Here is a 23,924-nt window from a genome sequence, read left to right on the forward strand (position 1 = left end):
TTAGATATTCACACTACTCTGAAAAAATGCCCTTTATCACCTAGTGAAAGGAAGACTATCTTCTACTGCATCCTGGAGGTAACATAGTCATGTGGCCTTTATATAGCTTCATGGTAAGCTTATGAGTCAGAATCCTCTCTGATACCTTCAACAACCACAAGGTCCTGATATTTAGCATGCTGTAGTCTGCAGTATTTTGTTCTTTGTCAACATACCATAGCAGAAAAACACTGCGTTGGTGTTTTCATAGACATTTTCTCCATTTTAGTCTCTACTGCAAAATTATTGCAGTCTTCAATTTTCATTGTCAATTGTTTTTTAATTCTTCTGGAGTCAGAGCCAAACTCACATGAAATGCTGAAAAAAAAGAGTGAGATCTTTGGAGCAGAAGTGACATATAGCCTGCTTTGTTAGATTTTTAGGTTTTTGATCCTGGTTATTTCTCTACTTTCCCCCGTAGACTTTCCACTCCCGACATGACCTTTCCATTTGATGGCTCAATGTCTTTGCCCTCTTCAACAGCATCTTTCTAAATTACCAGTATCACCTTTGTCCATGTAACACACACTGAATAAGGAGTAACACAGAAGTAAAAAGCATGGGTGTTTCAGTAATATGGATTCACAAACCTCTAAAATTCCTCCCATTTAATATCTTGGTGACTGTGGTTTATTGGTACCCTTTAAGTTTCAATATTGTAACAGGGGCCAGTCAGAAACGCAGAAACACACAAATAATTAACACAAGGACACTGTCTCTGAAAAAACCGCAGGGTCGGAATCAAACGGCCACAAGAACATACAACGCGACCATGGTCACACAAATGGTCGCGAATTCGCATGACTCCCAAAGTCACTGGATCTCAGAGTCTCTCGACTCCGCAGACACCCTACCCCAAGTTCCACGGCCGATATCTCCCACACACGGTCACACAACGCCACTCCTCTCTTTTCTGACTGCCGCCAGAAGCTTGAGGCTCCAGCTGGCCCGTCTAGTCCCTCCACGGGCCCCTAATTTTTTCGCCCACCTTCACCCCACTGAAGTCCGGGAGGGGCCTGGACCAGACGGAACTACACCGACGGAGCGGCGCTTCCTTCACGGATCACGCACCATAACCCGGGGAACAGGAGACCCAGCCAACCATAAGGAGCAAGAGACTTTTCGCAGAAAATTGACTTGGCCGTGAAGACCTCTGGGAAATGTAGTTCGTATCCTAAAGTTGTGAACCCTTTCAGATTCTTCTCAGCACCAAGTTCCACTCCCGGGCTCCGAGTGGAGTGCCCGGCTCAAGCGAAGCAGCTGCAGCAAAAAGCTGAACCTCCTCGGCAGATCTGGACGCCCTTAAACGCAGCGGTAGATTATTGCCGCTTCTCGTCGGCAGGAAAGCCGACCCGCCCCCCCCCGTGAGCCGCGGGGGCCTCTGGGAAGTGTTGGCCGGCGTCTAACGGACCGAGGCTCGTGCTGCCCTCAGGCACAGCCGGCGCTGACCTTAGAGGCGCCTCAGACTCGGTCCGCACCGGCGGTGCCACTTGGCCGGCATTGAGGTGTGGAACTGTGCCTGTCTCCGCGGGTTCGCTGGTGAGTCTCCGGGAGGCCGCGAGCTCTGAGTCCGGGACCCTTTGTGCTGGTTGGGAGTAGGGGCCTGCGGACCCGGTGCCTGTGGTACTGGAGGAGGATGCCGGCGGGGCTGTTGCGGGTGCGGCTGGTTCCCTGAGGCCGTGGGAGGGGCCCGTGAAGGACTGGGAGTGTAGCGTGATGTGACTGTTTGCCAGACGTTTGTTTGCGACTGAGTGTGGCCGTGAGACCGTGTGTGAGCGCATTTGGGGGACGTGCTTTTCCTTCTATGTTTCATTATGAACGTGGATGCGAACGTGCGTGATGTGGGATCGTGAGTGCTTGAGAAGCTCCGTGGAGGAAAGGTAGAGCACGGCTGTGTGTAGATTTGTGCGGCTTTTTGTACCAGGGCTTCATTTCTTTGGTTTATGGTAATTGGAAATAGGTTTTTATGATGGCTACCAATAGACCCAACACTTTTAGTATTTATTTATCTTAAATTTTATTTTTGTGTATTAGCCACGTTTTATGTACATACTAACTTCTTGCCCCTTGCCCCCGACTGCCCGCCCCAATCGCAAAATATAAAAAAGCTCAAAGAAAATAAAAAAAATTCAGAATTCTGCCAGCAACTATCAAAATTTACTTACCATCTTTACCCCCTCTGTGAATACATACACACCCATTCATTTATTAACATATATGTGCAAAATAGCTTGGAAATTGTTATTACACTATACATACAGTTCTGTAACCTACCTTTGTCATTTAACAATACACCGTATCTTTCCATTTAAATTTATGTCATCGTTTTAAAGTTTTTCATGCCATACATTTTAATACATTTACCTCTATTGATGGGTAATTTGTTTTATCCAGTTTCTTGCCATTATGAACAACGTGTTTATCAGCAATTAGTTGTCATATGTTATAATGCGCTTTTCTGATTTGTGTGTGTGGGGGGGACAGGTTCCTAGAAGTGTAACTGATTGGGCAATATGTATGTGTTTATTAAAGATTCCCTAAGTCTATCCAATTATTCTCCTGTAAGGTTCAAATAATTTACACTATTATTGGCATAGTATAAGATTGCCTATATTCATACACCCTGATAACAATGATTATCTGCTATTAGTAATTTTTGCTAACTTCATAGATGTAAAATTTTCTTAATTTGCAGTTGTTTGGTTACTACTGGTTAAGCATTTTAAAAATCTTTTTTTTGTGTGTGTGAATTATGTATTTCCCAAAATATTCTTCTAAAGCAGTATTCTGTTTTCAAATTTATTTTCTAGATTCTTCAGATATTCATTTATTCATCAACACCATTTATTGACTGCTATTTGTGTGATAGGAACAGTGCTAGATGCTTCAGGTATAGCACTGAACAAAAGAGAAACTCTCTGCTGTCATGGTACTTACATTGTTGTGGTCCAGATAATAAATGAGGTGAGTTAAATATAACATATATTCAGCAGTGAAAAATATTAGGAGAAAAAGTAAAACAGAAAAACATACAGCATTTGAGAAGGGAATTAGAGTTTTAGATGGGGTAGCCAGGGAAGGCATCCCGAAAAGGTAATAATAAAGATTTGAGGGAAGTAAAGGGGCTATTTATGCATATAATCTAGGCAGCGTGGACAACAGTTTAAAAAGTCTTGAGGTGGGAACATGCCTGTTACAGCAAAGAGGTTGGTGTGGCTGAAAAAGAGCAAATGAAATGAAGACTAGTGAGAAATGAGAGAAGGTAAGTGGAGGGAAGGGGGCAGATCAGGTTTAATCTTATGGGCCATATTATGATTTTGGAAGTTGTTGGAGAATTTAGATCATGGGAGTGATCTTACCTGCTTATGATATAGGTGGATCACTTTGGCTGCTCTGATAAGAGAACTATAGGAGGAAGGCTGGGGTGGGGGGGTCAAGGGCAGAAGCAGAAAGACCAATTAGGAATACAATACAATAAGTACAATAATCTAGGGAAAAGATGATGATCTGGACCAGAGTAGTAAAAATGGCGAGAAGTCATGTATTAGATATAATTTAAAGATAGAGCTGATACAGTTTGCTGATGGAACTGATGTGGAATGTAAGTGTGACAAGATAACAAAACATTTTTTAATCTGAGCAACTTGAAGAATGCAGTTATCATTAACTGAGAAAGGAAAGACAGTAGGAAAAACTGACTTGGGGCATAGGGAGATAGTGAGATTTCAGTTTGGAATTTAGTATATGAAGCATGGGATGTCCACTGGACATCCAAGTAGAGGTATTAAGTTGGCAGTATGATATATAAGTCTGAAGTTCAAAAGGATCTAAGATCTAGGCTGAAGACATAAATTTGGGTATTATCAATATATAGATATTTAAAGTGAATTTACTGAATGAGATCAGTTAAAAGGTAAGATAGATAGAAAAAGGTAGAGGGGTCAGTCCAACAAAGTCTGGGAAATGAGGAACCAGCAAAGAGGATTGACAGGAGCTAGTTGGAATGGTTGGAGGGAATGTAGGTGAGTTTGATTTCCTGGAAATGAAAGGAAAAATGTGTGTTAAAAACTGTGTCAGTGCTGCTGATAGGCCAAAGTAAAATGAGGACTGAGAAAAGAATGTTGACATTAGCAACATGAAAGTCATTGGTGATCCTGAAGAGCAGTTTCGGTGGAGTATGGGGCTAAAGAGAGAAATGGAGAAGAAAATTGGAGCTACATGGGGCACCTGGGTGGCTCAGTGGGTTAAAGCCTCTGCCTTCGGCTCAGGTCACGATCCCAGGACCCTAGGATCGAGCCCCGCATGGGGCTCTGTGCTCAGCAGGGAGCCTGCTTCCTGCCCCCCCCCCGCCTACTTGTGATCTCTGTCTGTTAAATAAATAAATAAAATCTTTAAAATTAATTAATTAATTTTTTAAAAATGGAGCTACGAAGTATAGACAACCCTTCAAGTTTTTCTGTAAATGGAAAAGGGAGGGAAATGGAGGGGTAGATGGAGTTGGATTTAACCAGAGTGTTGGTTTCATGAACTAATTAGGAATAATGTGAGAGGAAAGAGTGTCTAAGTTGGCAGGAATTAATTATATTGATTGACTGAATTTTAGGCCAGGTAGGTAGAAAAGTCAGGATAGGAAGGTGAGGGACAGTGGAACATTGGTAGAACAGAGGAATGGAAGTTCTGATGGGGTTGGAGAACTGTTGGGTTGGTTGTAAGGTGGAGAGATTGGAGGATATTTGCCCTTTAGTTGTCCACTGTTTTCAAAATAGAACTATCTTCCTTTTTACCAACATACCAGTTTAAGAAAACATGAGAGATTATCAGCTACATTTCAGTAGGGGTTACAAAATGATTTCTATCTATATCCCTTCTTCATTTACTGGCTGGAATATTTTTTTTAAAGAAAAAATTTCTGTCATCAACTCTTTGGTTACCTTGAGGAAAGTTTTTACAGGAAAAGTAGAATAGATTCTTTCCCTTTATAGGTTTTCAGGCTATTGAATTGGTTTCTAAGCATTTCCCAGTGAATGATTATGATTATTACATACGCATCGATTTTAACATTTGGAATGATTCAAGCCATTGTGGTTATTTCCTTTGTGAAGCTCCAATTTTCCCATCTTTGGTTACCTCTTTGAGATGGCCTCTAAGTCTTTCCAACACATCTCCAGAAGTCTTTGATAATGTTCTACGTTCTGGTATGAAGGGTTATTCCAAGATCATTTTTTTTTAAAGATTTTATTTATTTATTTGACACACAGATCACAAGTAGGCAGAGAGGCTGGCAGAGAGAGAAGGGAGGAAGCAGGCTCCCTGCTGAGCAGAGAGCCTGATGCGGGGCTCGATCCCAGGACGCTGGAATCATGACCTGAGCCGAAGGCAGTGGCTTTAACCCACTGAGCCACCCAGGCGCCCCCCAAGATCATTTTGAACATTTCCTGCCCTGAGCATGGAATCAAGCATTTCTTTATGGTCAGCTAATCTACAACAAAGCAGGAAAGAATATTCAATGGAAAAAAGAAAGTCTTTTTAATAAGTGTGTTACATAAATGGGTACTTTTTTTTTTGAAGGGTACACACTACCAATATTTACTCAATAAGAAATAATCTGAATCGTATATTTATTAAGGAAATTGAATTTGTGTTTAAAAACCCATGATACCGGGGTTCCTGGCTGGCTCGATGGGTTAAAGCCTCGGCCTTCGGCTCAGGTCATGATCCCAGGGTATTGGGGTCGAGCTCTGCATTGGGCTCTCTGCTCACGAGGGAACCCGCTTTCCCTTCTCTCTCTGCCTGCCTCTCTGCCTACTTGTGATCTCTGTCTATCAAATAAATAAATAAAATCTTAAAAGAAAAAAAACCCATGATACCAAAAGCAAAAGCAAGGAAATTAAAAACAAACAAGTGGGACTACATAAAACTAAAAGCTTATGCACAGCAAAGGAGACCAAGAAAATGAAAACGCAGTCTACTAAATGAGAGAAAATATTTACAAATCACATACCTGATAAAGGAGTTTATAAATATATAAAGAACTCATAAAACTCAATAGCAAAAAACCCCAAACAATCCAATTTTTTAAATGGGCAGGAGAGCCGAATAGGCATTTTTTCAAAAAAGACATACATATGGCCAACAGATACATAAAAAGATAAAGTGATATTCAGCAATTAGTGATCTGGAAGTGCAAATCAAAGCCACAATGAGGTGTCACCTCACATCTGTTAGAATGGCTATTATTGAAAAGACAAGAAAAAACAAGTGTTGGCAAGGATGGGGAGAAAAAGAAACACACTTATGCATTGTTGATTGGAATGTAAATTGATAGAGCCACTATGGAAAATAGTATGGCGGTTCCTCAATAAATTAAAAATATAAATGATCCAGCAGTCGTACTTCATAGTATTTATCTGAAGAAAACAAAAACACTAATTTAGAAAGATTCATGTACCCCCATGTTTGTTGCAGCATTATTTACAATAGCCAAGATATGGATACAACCTAAGTGTCCCATTGATAGATGAATATGTAAAGAAAACGTGTGTGTGTGCATGCACGTGCACATACATACATACATACATACAATGGGATATTATTCAGTCATAAGAAAGGATGAAATCTTGCCATTTGTGACAACATGGATGGACCTCGAGGGCATTATGCTAAGTGAAATAAGTCAGAGAAAGAGAAGTACTATGTAATTTCTCTTTTATGTGTAATCTAAAAAAATAAAAAAACAAATGTCACCCTAAAATACCAAGCTTATTGATAAAGAGAACAGACTGATGGTTGCTAGAGGCAGGGGGTTGGGTAGAGGATGAGAGAAATAGGTGAAGGTAGTCAAAAGGTACAAACTTAGGGTTTAAACTTAAGCCCTAGGGATGTAATGTATAGCATGGTGACTATAGTTAACAATACTGTATTGCATATGTGAAAGTTGCTAAGATAGTACATCTTTTTTTTTAAAATTTATTTATTTATTTTAATAAACATATAATGTATTTTTATCCCCAGGGGTATAGGTCTGTGAATCACCAGGTTTACACCTTTCACAGCACTCATCATAGCCCATGCCCTCCCCAATGTCCACATCCCCACCACCCTCTCCCGTCCCCCCTCCCCCCAGCAACCCTCAGTCTGTTTTTTGAGATTGAGTCTTTTATGGTTTGTCTCCCTCCCGATCCCATCTTCTTTCATTTTTTCTTTTCCTACCTCCCCCCAACCCCCCCCCCATTGCATCTCCACTTCCTCATATCAAAGAGATCATATGATAGTTGTCTTTCTTCGATTGACGTATTTCGCTAAGCATAATACCCTCTAGTTCCATCCATGTCGTTGCAAATGGCATGATTTCATTTCTTTTGATGGCTGCATAGTATTCCATTGTATATATATATACCACATCTTTATCCATTCATCTGTTGATGGACATCTAGGTTCTTTCCATAGTTTGGCTATTGTGGACATTGCTGCTATAAACATTCGGGTGCACGTAAGATAGTACATCTTTAAAGTTTTCACACAATAAAAAAATTCTTGTAACTATGTAAGGTGATAGATGTTAACTAGACTTATTTTGGTGATCCTTTCACAATGTACTCAAATATTGAATCATAATATTGTACACGTGAAACCTATATAAGGCCGTATGTCAACTAGACCTTTTTTTTTTTTTTTAAGATTTTATTTATTTATTTGACAGAGAGAGTGAGCACAAGCGGGGAGCAGGAGAGGGAGAAGCAGGGCTTCTCCCTGCTCCCTAAGGGAGCCTGATGCAGGGCTCGATCCCACAACCCTTGGGATCATGACCTGAGCCAAAGGCAGACAGATGCTTAACTGACTGAGCCACCCAGGCACCCTTCAATTATACCTTAATAAACAAAAAGACTTTCTAAAAAGGAAACTACACACCCAGATAATTTCACAAGTGAAATAGTAAACATCTAAGGAAGAAATCATAACAATCGTATATAAACTTTCCCAGTAAGTAGAAGAACACTTGTGAGCCGAACACTTGCCAACTCATGTTATGAGACCACCCTTACCCTGGTACCAAAACCAGACAGAGACATTACAAGAAAAAAAACTGCAGACTAGTATTTCTCATGGACTAAAAACAAAAATCTTCAACATCAAAATGAAAAATTGAATCTAGCAATATAAAAAGGATAATATGTCTAAATGGGTTGTTCATTTTGGGAATACAAAATAATTTTTTTAAAGATTTATTTGAGAGAGAGCATAATTGGGGTTGGGGGGCAAAGGGAGAGGGAGAAAGAATTCTCAAGCAGACTCCCCACTGAATGGGGAGCCCAATGCAGGGCTCAATTCCAGAAACCTGAGATCATGACCTGAGCCAAAATCAAGAGTTGGCCACTCAACTAACTGAGATACCCAGGCACCTCAAGATAAATTTTAAGTTCATTATTTGAAAATTAGTTACTGTAATTCACCAGAAGAGAGTAAAGAGTTATATGATCATTTTGATAGATGCAAAAGAAGCACTTGACAAAATTCAGCATTTATTCATGAAAAAAATAATACTCAGCAATTTAAGAGCAGAAGGGAATGTTCTTTATTAAAGGTCAAAAAAAAAAAAAAACCCGAATACTAGAGCTTACATTATACTTAGCATTGAGATAATGCTTTACCTCTAAGATTGGCAACAAAGTGAAGATGTCCTCAGACCACCGTCATTCACCGTTATATTGGAAGTCCTAACTAGTGCAATAAAGCAAGAGAAAGACAAAGACACGCAAATCAGAAAGGAAGAAATACAGCTGTTTCTGTTGGGGACAACCCAACTATTTAGATAGAAAACCTCAGAGAACCTACGAAAAATCTCCTAGACCTCTTATATGAATTTAGCATGGTTGTAGGATACATAATCAGTATATAAAGTTAAATCATTTTTATATTCCAGCAATGAACAATTGGAATTTGAAATAAAAATTTATTAGCATGCCCCAAAATAAAGTACTTAAAAATAAATCTCACAGAATATGTGTGGACCCTGTATGCCGAAAATGAAAAAAACTATGATGAAAGAAATAAAAAATAAGTGGAGAAATATACTATATTCATGAATTGAGAGACTCCTATTTTCATTTGATCTTTAATTTGATCTATAGATTAAACGCAATCCCAGTCATGTTCCTAGCAATCTTTTTTATAGATAGCAATGAGGATGGAGGTGGAACCTAAAATGGAAGGCGGAATGAGACAAATTTTATTTACATGTACTGTTATATAAATGTAGGACCTAACTGTGTTGAAGGTGACATTGAAGAAACCCTTTTATTTTATTTTTTTAAAGATTTATTTATTTATTTATTTGACAGACAGAGATCACAAGTAGGCAGAGAGGCAGGCAGAGAGAGAGAGAGAGGGAAGCAGGTTCCCGGCTGAGCAGAGAGTTCAATGCAGGGCTCGATCCCAGGACCCTGGGATCATGACCTGAGCCGAAGATAGAGGCTTTAACCCACTGAGCCACCCAGGCACCTGAAGAAACCCTTTTAAATAAGAGCTCTCATTTCTTTACATCATTTGTAAGTCCTTAACTAAAATATAATTTTTGTTGAGCCATTCTTCCAGTTCACATACTGCTGCTATTAGAATTTTTTTTTTTTTTTTAATTAGAGCAGAGCAGGGGGGCAGAGGAAAAGAGAATCCCAAGCAGATTCCCCACTGAATGGGAACCCAATGCAGGGCTCGATCCCAGCACCCTGAGATCATGACCTGAGCCTGATGTGGCGCTCAATCCCAGGACCCTGAGATTGAGACCTGAGCTGAAGGCAGACGCTTAACCAACGGAGCCACCTAGACGCCTCTGCTGCTATTAGAAATTCTGTGATGAAATCCATCATGGGGCACCTGGGTGGCTCCGTTGGTTAAGAAGGGAAAGAGGAAAGAGAGTAGAGGGAGTCCTGATTGGTGTCCACTCTTCAGCTAGTTGATGAATTCAGTTCACCATAAACGATTGCTTTTAAATAAAATAATTCTCTTTTAATTAGCAATAATCGCGCCTCGGATAAACCTCATTGGCTACGATACTGCCACTGCGCAAAGCTTAAAATAATTCTCTTTTAATCTGTACCCATGCCCACCTTTTAGTAGACTGATGTCTACTACTAGAACTGGAACAGTCCTGACAACAGAATGTGCTGGTGTGCACCTCCAGGCCCAAAGGGCTGCTATATTCAGGAGATAATATGCAGAAAAATAAAATATCACAAATTTTTCCATATCTCTTCTCCCCTAGTAAATACCTTAACTCCTGTTATCCAGTATTGTGTCACATTGTAACCCCGAGCTGCAAGGGTTGCTGGAAAAGCGGGTAACAGGAAAAGGAGAATAGGATTACCTTCACTGTCCTGGATCAATCATGATTCATCCTTGGGAGAATGTATATTGCCATGTGAAAAAATTAAAGTTTAGTTTTCAAGGAATAAAATGAGGACAATTGGCTATTGTTGGTAACATTATCTGCCACATACAGCCTTTTGGAATATGCTGGTTCTCTATCCTTAGCAAGGTTCAAATTTTCTTTACAGAATTTTGCACTGTTATTGCTGGGGAACTACTGAGACACCCATTTTATTCTGCTGTTCTCTCTCTCTCTTTTTTTTTTATTTGAAAGAGAGAGAGACAGTGAGAGAGGGAACACAAGCAGGGGGAATGGGAGAGGGAGAGGGAGAGGGAGAAGCAGGCCTCCAGCTGGGCAGGGAGCCCAATGTGGGGCTAGATCCCAGAACTCTGGGATCATGACCTGAGCGGAAGGCAGATGCATAACTACTGAGCCACCCAGGTGCCCCTCAGCTATTCTCTTTTAAGGATTGATTATAATGGTTCTAAGAATGTGGGGTTCCCAGGGTCACAGTGCTTATTAGTGGTAGAGAGACTAGAAAGCAAATCTCTGCTCCCAAGTCACTGTTCTTTCCCACTATAATTCATCTGTCCTAAAGCTTTTCTAAAAAGATGCTTTAAGAAAAAACTTCAAATGAGTGACAAAAATCAATTACAATCCAACAACAACCAAAAAAATTTTTTTTACTTAGTAAAATAAGATTCATTTTCCTTAAAGTAAAACTGGGAAAGGAACTGTGCATGGAGCAGGGGAGGACATCTGTGTTGTTCATTATACACTGTAGTACTGATTGCAATGGTATGTGTTTTCTTGATTAAATTTTATTTTGGAGAAAATAATAGGTGAATTTTTATTTTAAAAACTGAAATAATGCTACTAGACTTGCAATAATATGAAAAACTATGTCCTGTTTCTTTTTTCCCCATCCCTAATTCCTGTTTCCGAGAGCACTTTCAGCTCCTAAGTGTGATTTCTTACATTTCTTCAATTTTTCCAAATCACATGTTTATCTTGTTATTATTTGACACTTTACAGATTTATATTTATATTTTTTACTATGACAAATAAGAATTTAACTCTCTTACCACCACCAAGATCTCTGATACACATCACTCAGACACACAAACTTCTTACTCCTTCTTTGAAATATATTACCATTTTGGGTAAATTCCCATTTAGTTGGTAATGTGTCAATACATTAAAATTCCTTAGGTATTTTGTCAATTTAATAATTTTCTTGGTTATGTTCTTTCATGAAGCTATATAGCTTACTGTTCCTTGTGAACTGTTTTGTTTTGTTTTCTGATACAGAGCTATTGACAAATTCATGGGACATCTCCCACATATGAACTCTTATTCTGACCCACCTTATGCCTAAGCTATGCATGATCATTCTAGTCATCCTTATACCTGTCAGCACCTCTGGTATGAATATTCTTGGCCTTTCTGCTGGATCCAAGAATCATTTACAGGGTGACCTTTAATCCACTGTGTGGGTGCAGGTTTCTGAAACCACAAAGCATGCCTGGTCTAATGGCTTTTCTTCTCTTTCACAGCTTTGCCTTTTCACGCCCTATTACCAGAAAGAGGAAATGACTGAATCCCAGGTAAGTTTTAAGTAGTATATTTGTTCTCTACTATATTCTATAGTGTAGTTTAAAAGGATTACAATAATCTGTACAGTAAATTAGAAAATCTTATATAGATAAACTTTTTCAGAGGAAATAAATTTGGAAGATTTAGACCAGGAAAGAGTTAAAATATGGTAATATAGAAAGGTATTCATCCAGAGAAATTAAAGTTGGGCTTCAGTTTTCAGTTTCATTATTTTTTTTTAACTTTTTTTTTTTAAAAGATTTTATTTATTTATTTGACAGACAGAGATCACAAGTGGGCAGAGAGGCAGGCAGAGAGAGGAAGAAGCAGGCTCCCTGCTGAGCAGAGAGCCCGATGCGGGACTCGATCCCAGGACTCTGGGATCATGACCTGAGCCGAAAGCAGAGGCTTTAACCCACTGAGCCACCCAGGTTCCCCTTCAGTTTCATTATTATAGGTGAAACAAACCAGAGCAAAAATTCTTTGCATAATTTTCATTGTAAATAAGGATTAAAATGAACTTTTCTTAGAAGTAAGCTCTTCTTTGGCACCTAGGTCAATGAATAGAGTGTGACCTCTTATAGTTGTCAAACCCAGCTATTTTGATGGTCTGTTTTGATAAAGGATAAAACAAAGTATATATGTTAAAAATAGCCAGCATAGGAAAGAATGCAAATGAAGATTATCAGAAAAAGGGATTAATTATCCCTTGCATGCAAAGGAAGACCACACAACAATTTTTAAAAAATGGCAGATACTGGTTACCCACAACAATATAGATAAATTTCAGAAACATTGGAGTGAGAGAAGCCAGAAACAAAAGATATGGTTCCATTTATATGCAATTTGAAAGCTGGAAAAACTAATCTCTTGTGATAGAAATCAGGATAGTAGTTACCCTAAGAGGATAGTAACTGGGAAGGAGTAGGAGAGAATCTTCTGGAGTGCTGAAAATGTGGTTGTTTATATTTAAATGTATTTATTTAAATGTATAAATATTTAAATGTATAAAAGTGTATCATGTACATTTAAGATTAGTGCATCCTAGGGGTGGCTGGCTGCCTCAGTCAGTAGAGCATGTGACACTTGATCTTGCAGTTGTGAGTTTGGGCCCCACGTTGGGTGCAGAGATTACTTAAAAATAAAATCTTAAAAAAAAAGGTTAGTGCATTTCACCACATTATTCTATATGTGTCATATATAATTTTAAAGAATACTAGAATGTCTGAAGGAATAGATGAGATATGTGTATCTCAAATGACCCTACATAATTATATTTCTCGGTGGGTATTTACTGTAGATTGGGCCACAGTCTAATAATTTCTGGTAAGTTATTTTAGTCCACTGAAATGTGAACAGAGAATATGTTTTATTTGGTTTACTGATGTGTCTCCAGCCCCTAGAACATTCTGTGCCTTGTATACATAGTTTTTGTGAATATTTGTGGTTTTAATGTCTTGAGTCCATGGTTCCTTGTTCTTTTACTCTTAAAGTAAGTGATATTGGGACGCCTGGGTGCTCAGTCAGTTAAACAAGTGCCTTCAGCTCATGTCTTGATCTCATCAAGCCCTGCATCCAAGCCCCACATTGGCTCCCTGCTCAGTAGGGAGTCTGCTTCTCCCTCAGCCCTTCCCCCTTATGCTCTCTCTCTCTCTCTCTCTCAAATAAATAAAATATTAAAAAAAAAAAAAGAGGTTGATGTCCACCTCCTCTTCAAGGATAATTCCTTTTCCTCAAAACTTCATCTTTCATACTTCCTTTGGAATCTTTATCTTTCAGATTTATCCTGCACTCTTAGCTATTAAACATATCTCACTTTACTGCTTTTTCATCCTCAGGTCAAAGCTTTCGTATACTGAGATACACCTTCTTTGACTATGTATCCGTATCTAGCAGCTTCTCTATATATCCAGTTTTTTCTTAAAACAGTTAATTTTCAGGGCACCTGGGTGGCTCAGTGGGTTAAGGCCTCTGCCTTCAGCTCAGGTCATGATCCCAGGGTCCTGGGATCAAGCCCCGCATCTGGCTCTCTGCTCAGCGGGGAGCCTGTTTCCTCCTCTCTCTCTGTCTGCCTCTCTGCCTACTTGTGATCTCTGTCTGTTAAATAAATAAAATCTTTTAAAAAAAAAAAAACAGTTAATTTTCAAAGTGAACACACTGTCACTGTGTAACTTGCAAAAGCAATAGATCGAGAATTAGAACATTACCCTAACAACCATGAGATTTCTTCTGCACTTTTCTGAAGTCATTACCGCTATTCCAGGGGTAACCACTATTCAACTTCTATCACTACATATTATATCTGCCTGAGTTTGAACCTCATTAATATATATACTCTGTGGCTTCTTTTGCCTAATACTGTGTGTGTCAGATTCATGTTGAATTATTGCATATAGTTATAGTTTGGTTAATTTCATTGCTTTATTTTATTCAGTTATGTGAATAAGCCATAATTTTATTTATCCATTCTATTATTGATTGCCATTTAGGTAGTTTTTATTTGAGGACAATTACAAATATTGCTGCTGTGAATTTTCTTATAGCTGTCTTTTGTTGCACATATGTACACATTCTTTCGTATATAAACCAAAAGTAGAATTTCTGAGTTATAGGTCATATACATAGGTTACCTTTTATTGATACTGCCAAATGGTTTCTGAAGTGACTGTCCAAAATTTCACTTTAAAAGAAAGGAAAAGTCTGTGTGTTAATACCAGGTATGATAAAAGTCAAAACAGTAAGCTTTAAACAAACAAAAAGAACAGAGCTTTAAAATGAGTGCAATAGATAATACAGATAAATGGCTTAGGACTGCTTCCTTATCAGATAACCAACAGCAAATTTACTGTAACACTGGAAATAAGAAGATACGTATTGGTAGGGAAACTTTCATTAATGTCTTAACTCATGCTAGATGAACTAGATATTAAAAAATGTATCTGCCAATAATAATTTGATAGAGCTAATAGATTAAGGTAGCTTATAGCCTCGAAACAGTTATTATCCCTTATTTGGTTATGAAATAACTTAAAAACTGACCATGTATTAGGCATGAATAAAATTCAGTAAATTTCAAAAGTAGAAACTGTACATTTCAGTAGTTCCACAATGCAATTAAATATGAAGTTAATAATAAAAGATTCAAAAAGAAAAACATTCACATGGAAATTTTTTAACTAGCATAAACAACCCAGACCAACAGGGACTTAAAAATTTATGTTGCAAAACATTTTTAAAAATAAAACAATGCACAGGGGCACCGGGATGGCTCAATAGGTTAAGCCTCTGCCTTCGGCATAGGTCATGATCTCAGGGTCCTGGAATTGAGCCCTGCATCCAGCTCTCTGCTCAGCAGGGAGCCTGCTTTTCCCTCCCTCTCTGCGGGCCTCTCTGCCTACTTGCGATCTCTCTCTGTCAAATAAATAAAAAAATTTTTTTAAATCTTTAAAAAAATAAAACAATGCGCAGAAGTAAAGCTACAGGCTGAAAAAAATGTTAATAAACATATCAGAATGAAATGAAATGAACAAAATATACCATTCTAGTAATTAGAAACAAAATGAGAAAATTTAAAAAGTAATTGGTAAGAATAAAGTTTAAGTCAGTGAGTTAGAAAAACACAAAATAATAGAACTAATGAAGAGCTGCTTTTTTCTCTTTTTTTCTTCTCTCTTTCTTTATTATTTTAAAATCTAAGAAGAGGGAGGGAGAAGTAGAATAAGCAGCCACATACGCAGCTCCCCAGATTAGCAGATTTTAATCTTTTGTCATTTTTGCCTCAGGATTTTTTTTCAACAAAGTAATCAGAATATTACAGATACTTTGTCCCACAGGCAGTCACTTTTATGAATGTTATCTATATCCATAGAGTTCAGTTTTATATTTTTACCACATGATTTTGTATATATAAACACTACTTAAAGTTGTTCTATGTTTTAGATTTTTAAATAACTGGGAACCTGATAAGACTTACAGTTCTGCAACTCATCTTTTTTTTTCATTCCACATTGTTTTCAGACCTATTCATGTTAGTATATGTATTTCTGACTTTATGTCCTTTTCCATTGTTTTGATTTCCTATGTCAATCCCGCTATATCTTAATTACCATATATATGTTCTAAAAATCTTTATTCGATAATGCAAATAAATCCTTCATCTTTTTCTTCTTCAGCATTGCCTTAGCTACTTGTAGCTACTTATATTTCCTTATCAATTTTAGAATTAGTCTATTTCCACAATTAAAACTGCTGAAATTTTGACATCAAATTACATTCAAAAATATATTATCTGCAAGTGAACAGTTTTCTTCATTTTAAATTCTCATGCCCCCTTTTTTTCTTGCCTAATTTTGATCATTAAATGTAGTATAATGTTGAATAGATGTGGTGAGTGATCTTTGTCCCATTCTGTCTTAGGAATATATATTCAGTAATTATGAGTAAGTATGATAATTTGGTGTAGGTATTTTTGTAAATACTCTTCCGGTTCAAAGAAATTTCCCTGTATTCCTAAGAGTGCTTGTATTCTGCTAAGAGTGTTGGTCATAAATTGGTGTTAAGTTTTGTCAAATACTTTTTGTGTATATATGATCTTGATCAAAGTTTTCTCCATTTTTCTGTTAATTTGGTTAATTACAAAACTAACCTTGGTGGGTGTATACTCACTTGGGTATTTTCCTGGAGAGTTAATATAGTAGTTTATAATAAGGTATGTTTGACAGACATCAGAACTTTCTTGAAAGCAGATTTTGGTAGGTTGACTTCTGGCATTAGAAGGTAGAGTGGAACCAAGATATAAGTGCCTTTGCAAACCTGTTTTATTTAGCAGTTCCTGTAGTGCCTACCACAAGTGCTCAATGAATGCTCTTTGGACAGAGATGTCCAAAACTATGAAGATGAATTTTGCCTAATGCCAGTGTGATTCTAGTAAGGTCAATTTTGTGATTATAAGTTCTTTGGAGAATTTGAACATTGTCAGACTCTCATTTACCTCCTCACAGCATCCATATTTTTTGTCTATTAACGTTAATCAGTGATTTCATATGTATAAAGGTCACAGAATTACTGTACTACACTGAGATGTGCGTTAAAAATACAGTTCATTAAAAATATGTTGACATCCTGGGCACCTGGGTGGCTCAGTGGGTTAAGCCACTGCCTTCGGCTCGGGTCATGATCTCGGGGTCCTGGGATCGAGTCCCACATCGGGCTCTCTGCTTGGCGGGGAGCCTGCTTTCTCCTCTCCCTCTCTGCCTGCCTATCTGCCTACTCGTGATCTCTCTCTGTCAAATAAATAAATAAAATCTTTTAAAAAAAATATGTTGACATCCTTTATGAGTTCTGTTTAATAGAATGAAAAAAGCTAGTTTTGTTTTTTTTAACATTTTAAAATTACTATTATTTTTAAAGATTTTATTTATTTGACAGACAAAGATCACAAGTAGGCAAAGATCACAAGTAGGCAGAGAAGCAGTCAGAGAGAGGGAGAAGCAGTCAGAGAGAGGGGGAAGCAGGCTCCCTGTCGAGCAGAGAGCCCGATGCGGGGCTTGATCCCAGGACTGTGAGATCATGACCTGAGCCAAAGGCAGAGGCTTTACCCACTGAGCCACCCAGGTGCCCCTAAATTATTTTTTTAATAACATATAATGTATTATTTGCCCCAGGGGTACATGTCTGTGCGTAATCAGGCTTACACACTTCCCAGCACTCACCATAGCACATACCCTCCCCAATGTCCATAACCCAACCACCCTCTTCCTACCCACCTGCCCCCAGCAACCCTGTTTGTTTTGTGAGATTAAGAGTCTCTTATAGTTTGTCTCCCTCCCGATCCCATCTTGTTTCATTTTTTCCTTCCCTACCCCCCAAACCTCCTACTTTGCCTCTCAAATTCCTCATATCAGGGAGATCATATGATAATTGTCTTTCTCTGATTGACTTATTTTGCTGAGCATAATACCCTCTAGTTTCATTCACGTTGTTGTAAATGGCAAGATTTCACTTCTTTTGATGGCTGCATAGTATTCCATTGTATATATGTGTGTGTGTGTATGTACATATATGCATGTGTGTATATATCTTCTTTATCCATTCATCAGTTGATGGACATCTAGGTTCTTTCCATACTTTGGCTATTGAGGACATTGCTGCTACAAACATCTGGGTGCACGTGCCCCTTTGGATCACTACATTTGTATCTTTAGAGTATATACCCAGTAGTGCAATTGCTGGGTCGTAGGGTAGCTCTAATTTCAACTTTTTGAGGAATCTCCATGCTGTTTTCCAGAGTGGTTGCACCAGCTTGCATTCCCACCAACAGTGTAGGAGGGTTCCCCTTTTTCTGCATCCTCGCCAGCATGTGTCATTTCCTGACTTGTTAATTTTAGCCACTCTGACTGGTGTGAGATGGTTATCTCATTGTGGTTTTGATTTGTATTTCCCTGATGCCGAGTGATGTGGAGCACTTTTTCATGTGTCTGTTGGCCATCTGGATGTCTTCTTTGCAGAAATGTCTGTTCATATCCTCTGCCCATTTCTTGATTGGATTATTTGTTCTTTGGGTGTTGAGTTTGCTAAGCTCTTTATAGATTTTGGATACTAGCCCTTTATCTGATATGTCATTTGCGAATATCTTTTCCCATTCTGTCAGTTTTCTTTTGGTTTTGTTGACTGTTTCCTTTGCTGTGCAAAAGCTTTTGATCTTGATGAAGCCCCAGTAGTTCATTTTTGCCCTTGCTTCCCTTGCCTTTGGTGATGTTTCTAGGAAGAAGTTGCTGTGGCTGAGGTCAAAGAGGTTGCTGCCTGTGTTCTCCTCAAGGATTTTGATGGATTCCTTTCTCACATTGAGGTCCTTCATCCATTTTGAATCTATTTTTGTGTGTGGCATAAGGAAATGGTCCAGTTTCATTCTTCTGCATGTGGCTGTCCGATTTTCCCACACCATTTGTTAAAGAGACCGTCTTTTTTCCATTGGACATTCTTTCCTGCTTTGTCAAAGATTAGTTGACCATAGAGTTGAGGGTCTATTTCTGGGCTCTCTATTCTGTTTCATTTGTCTATATGTCTGTTTTTGTGCCAGTACCATACTGTCTTGATGATGACAGCTTTGTAATAGAGCTTGAAGTCTGGAATTATGATAGTACCACCTTTGGCTTTCTTTTTCAACATTCCTCTGGCTATTCAAGGTCTTTTCTGGTTCCATATAAATTTTAGGATTATTTGTTCCATTTCTTTGAAAAAAATTGATGGTATTTTGATAGGGATTGACTTAAATGTGTAGATTGCTTTAGGTAGCATAAACATTTTCAAAAAATTGTTTTTTCATTAGCAAAAACAATATTTGTTCTTCCAGTCCATGAGCATGGAACAGAAAAAAGCTAGTTTTAACGCAATCTGTTCAAAACTTAGTATATCAGTAAATTGTTTCTTTGAGTAATTATTCAGTCATTCAGTTAGTCTGTACCCCTGCCCCCTTTTAAGGTGGTGTCTGAGGTATGGAAGAAGATCTTTCTGACTTGGGGAGGAAGATGGTCCCTGGTCCCTTCATGAATCTATGCTAGCTGGTATCTACTGAATCTGCTTTATCTGGCTCCTTTTTCTTGGTGTTCTGTAGCTGATAAATTTGTGTTATGTTTCATCTAAGTCATGGTGCAAGAGCATCTTCTTTTCAACTGTCCTCCTTTGGATCTTGCTTCCTCCATAGATTTCTTGATTCTGTCATGTCCTTCAAAGAGTTGCTGGATTCCATATATCCCACAGTCTGGGGCCCTCTTGTCTTCTGCAAGAGCCCTGTCATACCCTTCTCAGGATATATGCTACAATGGGAACCAAAGGCTACTGAAAGTCCTCCTAACTTGACCACGACACTTTGCCCTCCTAACTACTGTCTGTCTCACTCCTCCTGAATGTGTTGGAGTTGGGGAGTTCGGAGCACACATTTAACTGCCTATCTCCCTATGTCCCAGTCTTTCTTTTCAATCCCAGGTCTCCAAGGGGAGGGAGAAGGTTTTCCTCTTCCAATTTATCCTCTGTCTTGAGTCTTTGAGTGCCAATATGAAGCCTGGCATAGTATAAAAGAAGGCCATGGAAGGTCCCAGGATATTGATGACAAGGTGTATTTATTCAGAAGTAAGAAAATTAGCCACTAGAGGAAGACTATTTTGTGCTTTTCTTTCCATATTATCTTTCACCTGGAAAGGTGAAAGATAATATTATTGTTTTTCACCTGGAAATAATAGGTTCATTTCTCCAGAAACATAGAGCAGAGTGCCTAGGAAAATTAAATTGACAAACCTACTGTGTACTCTGCATTTGGCTTGGGTTAGTCCTTTACTTGAGCTACTTATTTTTTCATGAAGATTTTAGTTAATGTTTAGTGTCACTTCCTAATAATAAAGGAACTTCCTTTATTATTTCTGGTGAGGCCAGCGGCTAGCAATGAATTCTCTGTTTAACTGGAAATATTTTTCATATTCCTTTTCTTAAGGTGAAATTCACAGAATATAAAGTAAATTATTTTATTTTTTTAAAAGATTTTATTTATTTATTTGGCAGACAGAGATCACAAGTAGGCAGAGGCAGGTGGGGGGAGGAGGGAGCAGGCTCCCCGCCGAGCAGAGAGCCCGATGTGGGGCTTGATCCCAGGACCCTGAGACCATGACCCGAGCTGAAGGTAGAGGCTTAGCCCACTGCACCACCCAGGCACCCCTAGAGTAAATTAATTTAAATTGAATGATTCAGCAGCATTCACTCTGCCATTCACAGTGTTGTGCAGCTACCACCTCTACCTAGTTCCGAAGCATTTTCATCACTCTAAAATAAACCCCATGCATTAAACATTCATTCTCCATCCTATTCTCCCCCTAGCCCTTGGCAACCACCAATCTGCATTTTGTCTCTATGAAATTGCCTATTCTGTATAATTCATATTGGTAGAATAATAAAATATGTTACCTTTTCTGTCTTCCCTATTTAGTATAATCATTTTATTTTTGAAAGATCACCTTGCTAGATATATCATTATTATTTGAGGGATACCTGGGTGGTGTACTTTATTAAGCATCTGACTCTTGGTTTCTGCTCTGGTCACGATCTCAGGGTCATGAGGTCAAGCCCTGCATCAGGCTCTGCACTGAGCAACAGAGTCTGCTGGGGACTCTCCCTCTGCCTGCCTCCCCCCACAAACCCCCATGTGCATGTGCTCTCTCTCTTTGTAAAACAAGTAAATCTTAAAAAAAAAAAAAAAGATTATTGGTAGATACTGTTTTTTTCTTTAAGTATTTTGAATATATTGTCTCAATGCCATTTGACTTTCATTGTTTCAGATGAGAAGTCAGCTGGACAGTTCTATTGTGGCCTATAGATAATGGATCGAAACTCTTGCTGCTTATAAGTTTTTCTATCTTTACTTTCAGCATTTTTAAAGTTTTATTTTATTTTTTTATTTTTAAAAATTTAATTTTTTAAAAAGATTTTATTTATTTATTTGACAGAGAGGTCACAAGTAGGCAGAGAGACAGGCAGAGAGAAAGGGGGAAGCGGGCTCCCTGCTGAGCAGAGAGACTGACACGGGGCTCAATCCCAGGACCCTGAGATCATACCCAAGTGGAAGGCAGAGGCTTAACCCACTGAGGTACCCAGGCACCCCTTTAATTTTATTTTTTCAGTGTTCCAAGATTCATTGTTTATGCACCATACCCAGTGCTCCATCCAATACGTGTCCTCCTTAATACCCACCACCAGGCTCACCTAACCCCCCAACCTCCTCCCCTCCAAAACCCTCAGTTTATTTCTCAGTCCACAGTCTCTCATGGTTTGTCTACCCCTCTGATTTCCCCCAGATCACTTTTTCTTTCCTTCTCCTGATGTCCTCCATGTTATTCCTTATGCTCCACAAGTAAGTGAAACCATATGGTAATTGACTCTCTCTGCTTGACTTATTTCACTCAGCAGGATCTCCTCCAGTCCTGTCCATGTTGATACAAAAGTTGGGTATTCATCCTTTCTGATGGAGGCATAATACTCCATTATATATATGGACCATATCTTCTTTATCCATTCGTCTGTTGAAGGGCATCTTGGCTCTTTCCACAGTTTGGCAATTGTGGCCATTGCTGCTATGAACATTGGGGTACATATGGCCCTTCTTTTCACTGCATCTGTATCTTTGAGGTAAATACCCCGTAGTGCAGTTGCAGGGTCATAGGGTGGCTCCACATTTAATTTCTTAAGGAATCTCCACACTGTTTTCCAAAGTGGCTACACCAACTTGCATTCACACCAGTAGTATAAAGGGTTCTTTCTCCACATCCTCTCCAACACTTGTTGTTTACTGTCTTGTTGATTTTAGCCGTTCTAACTGGTTGTAAGGTGGTATCTCAGTGTGGTTTTGATTTGAATCTCCCTGATGGCTAATGATGATGAACATTTTTTCATGTGTCTATTAGCCATTTGTATGTCTTCTTTGGAGAAGTGTCTGTTCCTGTCTTCTCATTTTTTGACGTGATTATGTTTTTTTTTTTGAGTGTTGAGTTTGAGGAATTCTTTATAGATCTTGGATATCAGCCCTTTGTCTATAGTGTCATTTGCGAATATCTTTTCCCATTCCATGGGTTGCCTCCTTGTTTTGTTGACTATTTCGTTTGCTGTGCACAAGCTTTTTATCTTTTTTTTAAAAAGATTTTATTTTTGCTTATTTGATAGACAGAGGTCACAATTAGGCAGAGAAGCAGGCTCCCTGCTGAGCAGAGAGCCCGATGCAGGGCTCGATCCCAGGACCCTGGGATCATGACCTCAACCAAAGGCAGAAGCTTTAACCCACTGAGCCGCCCAGGCGCCCCACAAGCTTTTTATCTTGATGAAATTCCAAAAGTTCATTTTTGCTTTTGTTTCGGTTGCCTTTGGAGATAATGTCTTAAAAGAAGTTGCTGTGGCTGATGTTGAAGAGGCTACTGCCTTGTTCTCCTCTAGGATTTTGATAGATTCCTGCCTCACATTGAGGTCTTTTATCCATTTCGAGTTTATCTTTGTGTATGGTGTAAGAGAATGGTCAAGTTTCATTCTTCTATGCATAGCTATCCAATTTTCCCAGCACCATTTATTGAAGAGACTGTCTTTTTTCCACTGGATATTTTTTCCTGCTTTGTCGAAGATTATTTGACCATAGAGTTGTGGGTCCATATCTGGGCTCTCTACTCTGTTCCACTGGTCTGTGTGTCTGTTTTTGTGCCAGTACCATGCCGTCTTGGTGATCACAGCTTTGTAGTAAACCTTGTAATCAGGCATCATGATGTCCCCAGTTTTGTTTTTCTTTTTCGACATTTCCTTAGCAATTTGGGGTCTTTTCTTGTTCCATACAAATTTTAGGATTGTTTGTTCTAGCACTTTGAAAAATGCTGGTGGAATTTTGATCAGGATGGCATTGAAAGTATAGATTGCTCTAGGCAGAATAGACATTTAACAATGTTTATTCTTCTGATCCATGAGCATAGAATGCTTTTCCATCTTTTTGTGTCTTCTTCAATTTCTTTCATGAGTGTTCTGTAGTTCCTCAAGTACAGATCCTTTGCCTCTTTGGTTAGGTTTATTCCCAGGTATCTTATGGTTCTTGGTGCTATAGTAAATGGAATCGATTCTCTAATTTCCCTTCTGTATTTTCACTGTTAGTGTATAAGAAAGCAACTGATTTCTGTGCCTTGATTTTGTATCCTGCCACATTACTGAATTGCTGTATGAGTTCTAATAGTTTGGGGGTGGAGTCTTTTGGGTTTTCCATATAAAGTATCATATCATTTGTGAAGAGAGTTTGACTTCTTCTTTGCGAATTTGAATATCTGTTATTTCTTTTTGTTTTCTCATTGCTGTTGCTAGGACTTCTAGTAGTATGTTGAACAACAGTGGCGAGAGAGGGCATTTTTTTAAAAATTTT

General features: G+C 38.7%; 1 protein-coding gene across 1 annotated transcript in view; it reads left to right on the forward strand.

Annotated features, from left to right (window-relative positions):
• Positions 1 to 1,427: 1,427 nt before the first annotated feature.
• Positions 1,428 to 23,924, forward strand: part of ZNF569 (zinc finger protein 569) — a 49,072-nt gene continuing 26,575 nt past the window's right edge. Inside the window, exons 1-3 of the mRNA XM_080828053.1 lie at positions 1,428 to 1,578; positions 2,850 to 3,003; positions 11,959 to 12,009. Coding sequence (XP_080684179.1) covers positions 11,995 to 12,009 — 15 coding nt within the window. The 5' untranslated portion in view covers positions 1,428 to 1,578; positions 2,850 to 3,003; positions 11,959 to 11,994. The remainder of the gene's footprint in view (positions 1,579 to 2,849; positions 3,004 to 11,958; positions 12,010 to 23,924) is intronic.

The sequence above is a fragment of the Martes martes genome (assembly GCF_963455335.1).
Source record: "Martes martes genome assembly, chromosome: 17".
Lineage (NCBI taxonomy): Eukaryota > Metazoa > Chordata > Mammalia > Carnivora > Mustelidae > Martes > Martes martes.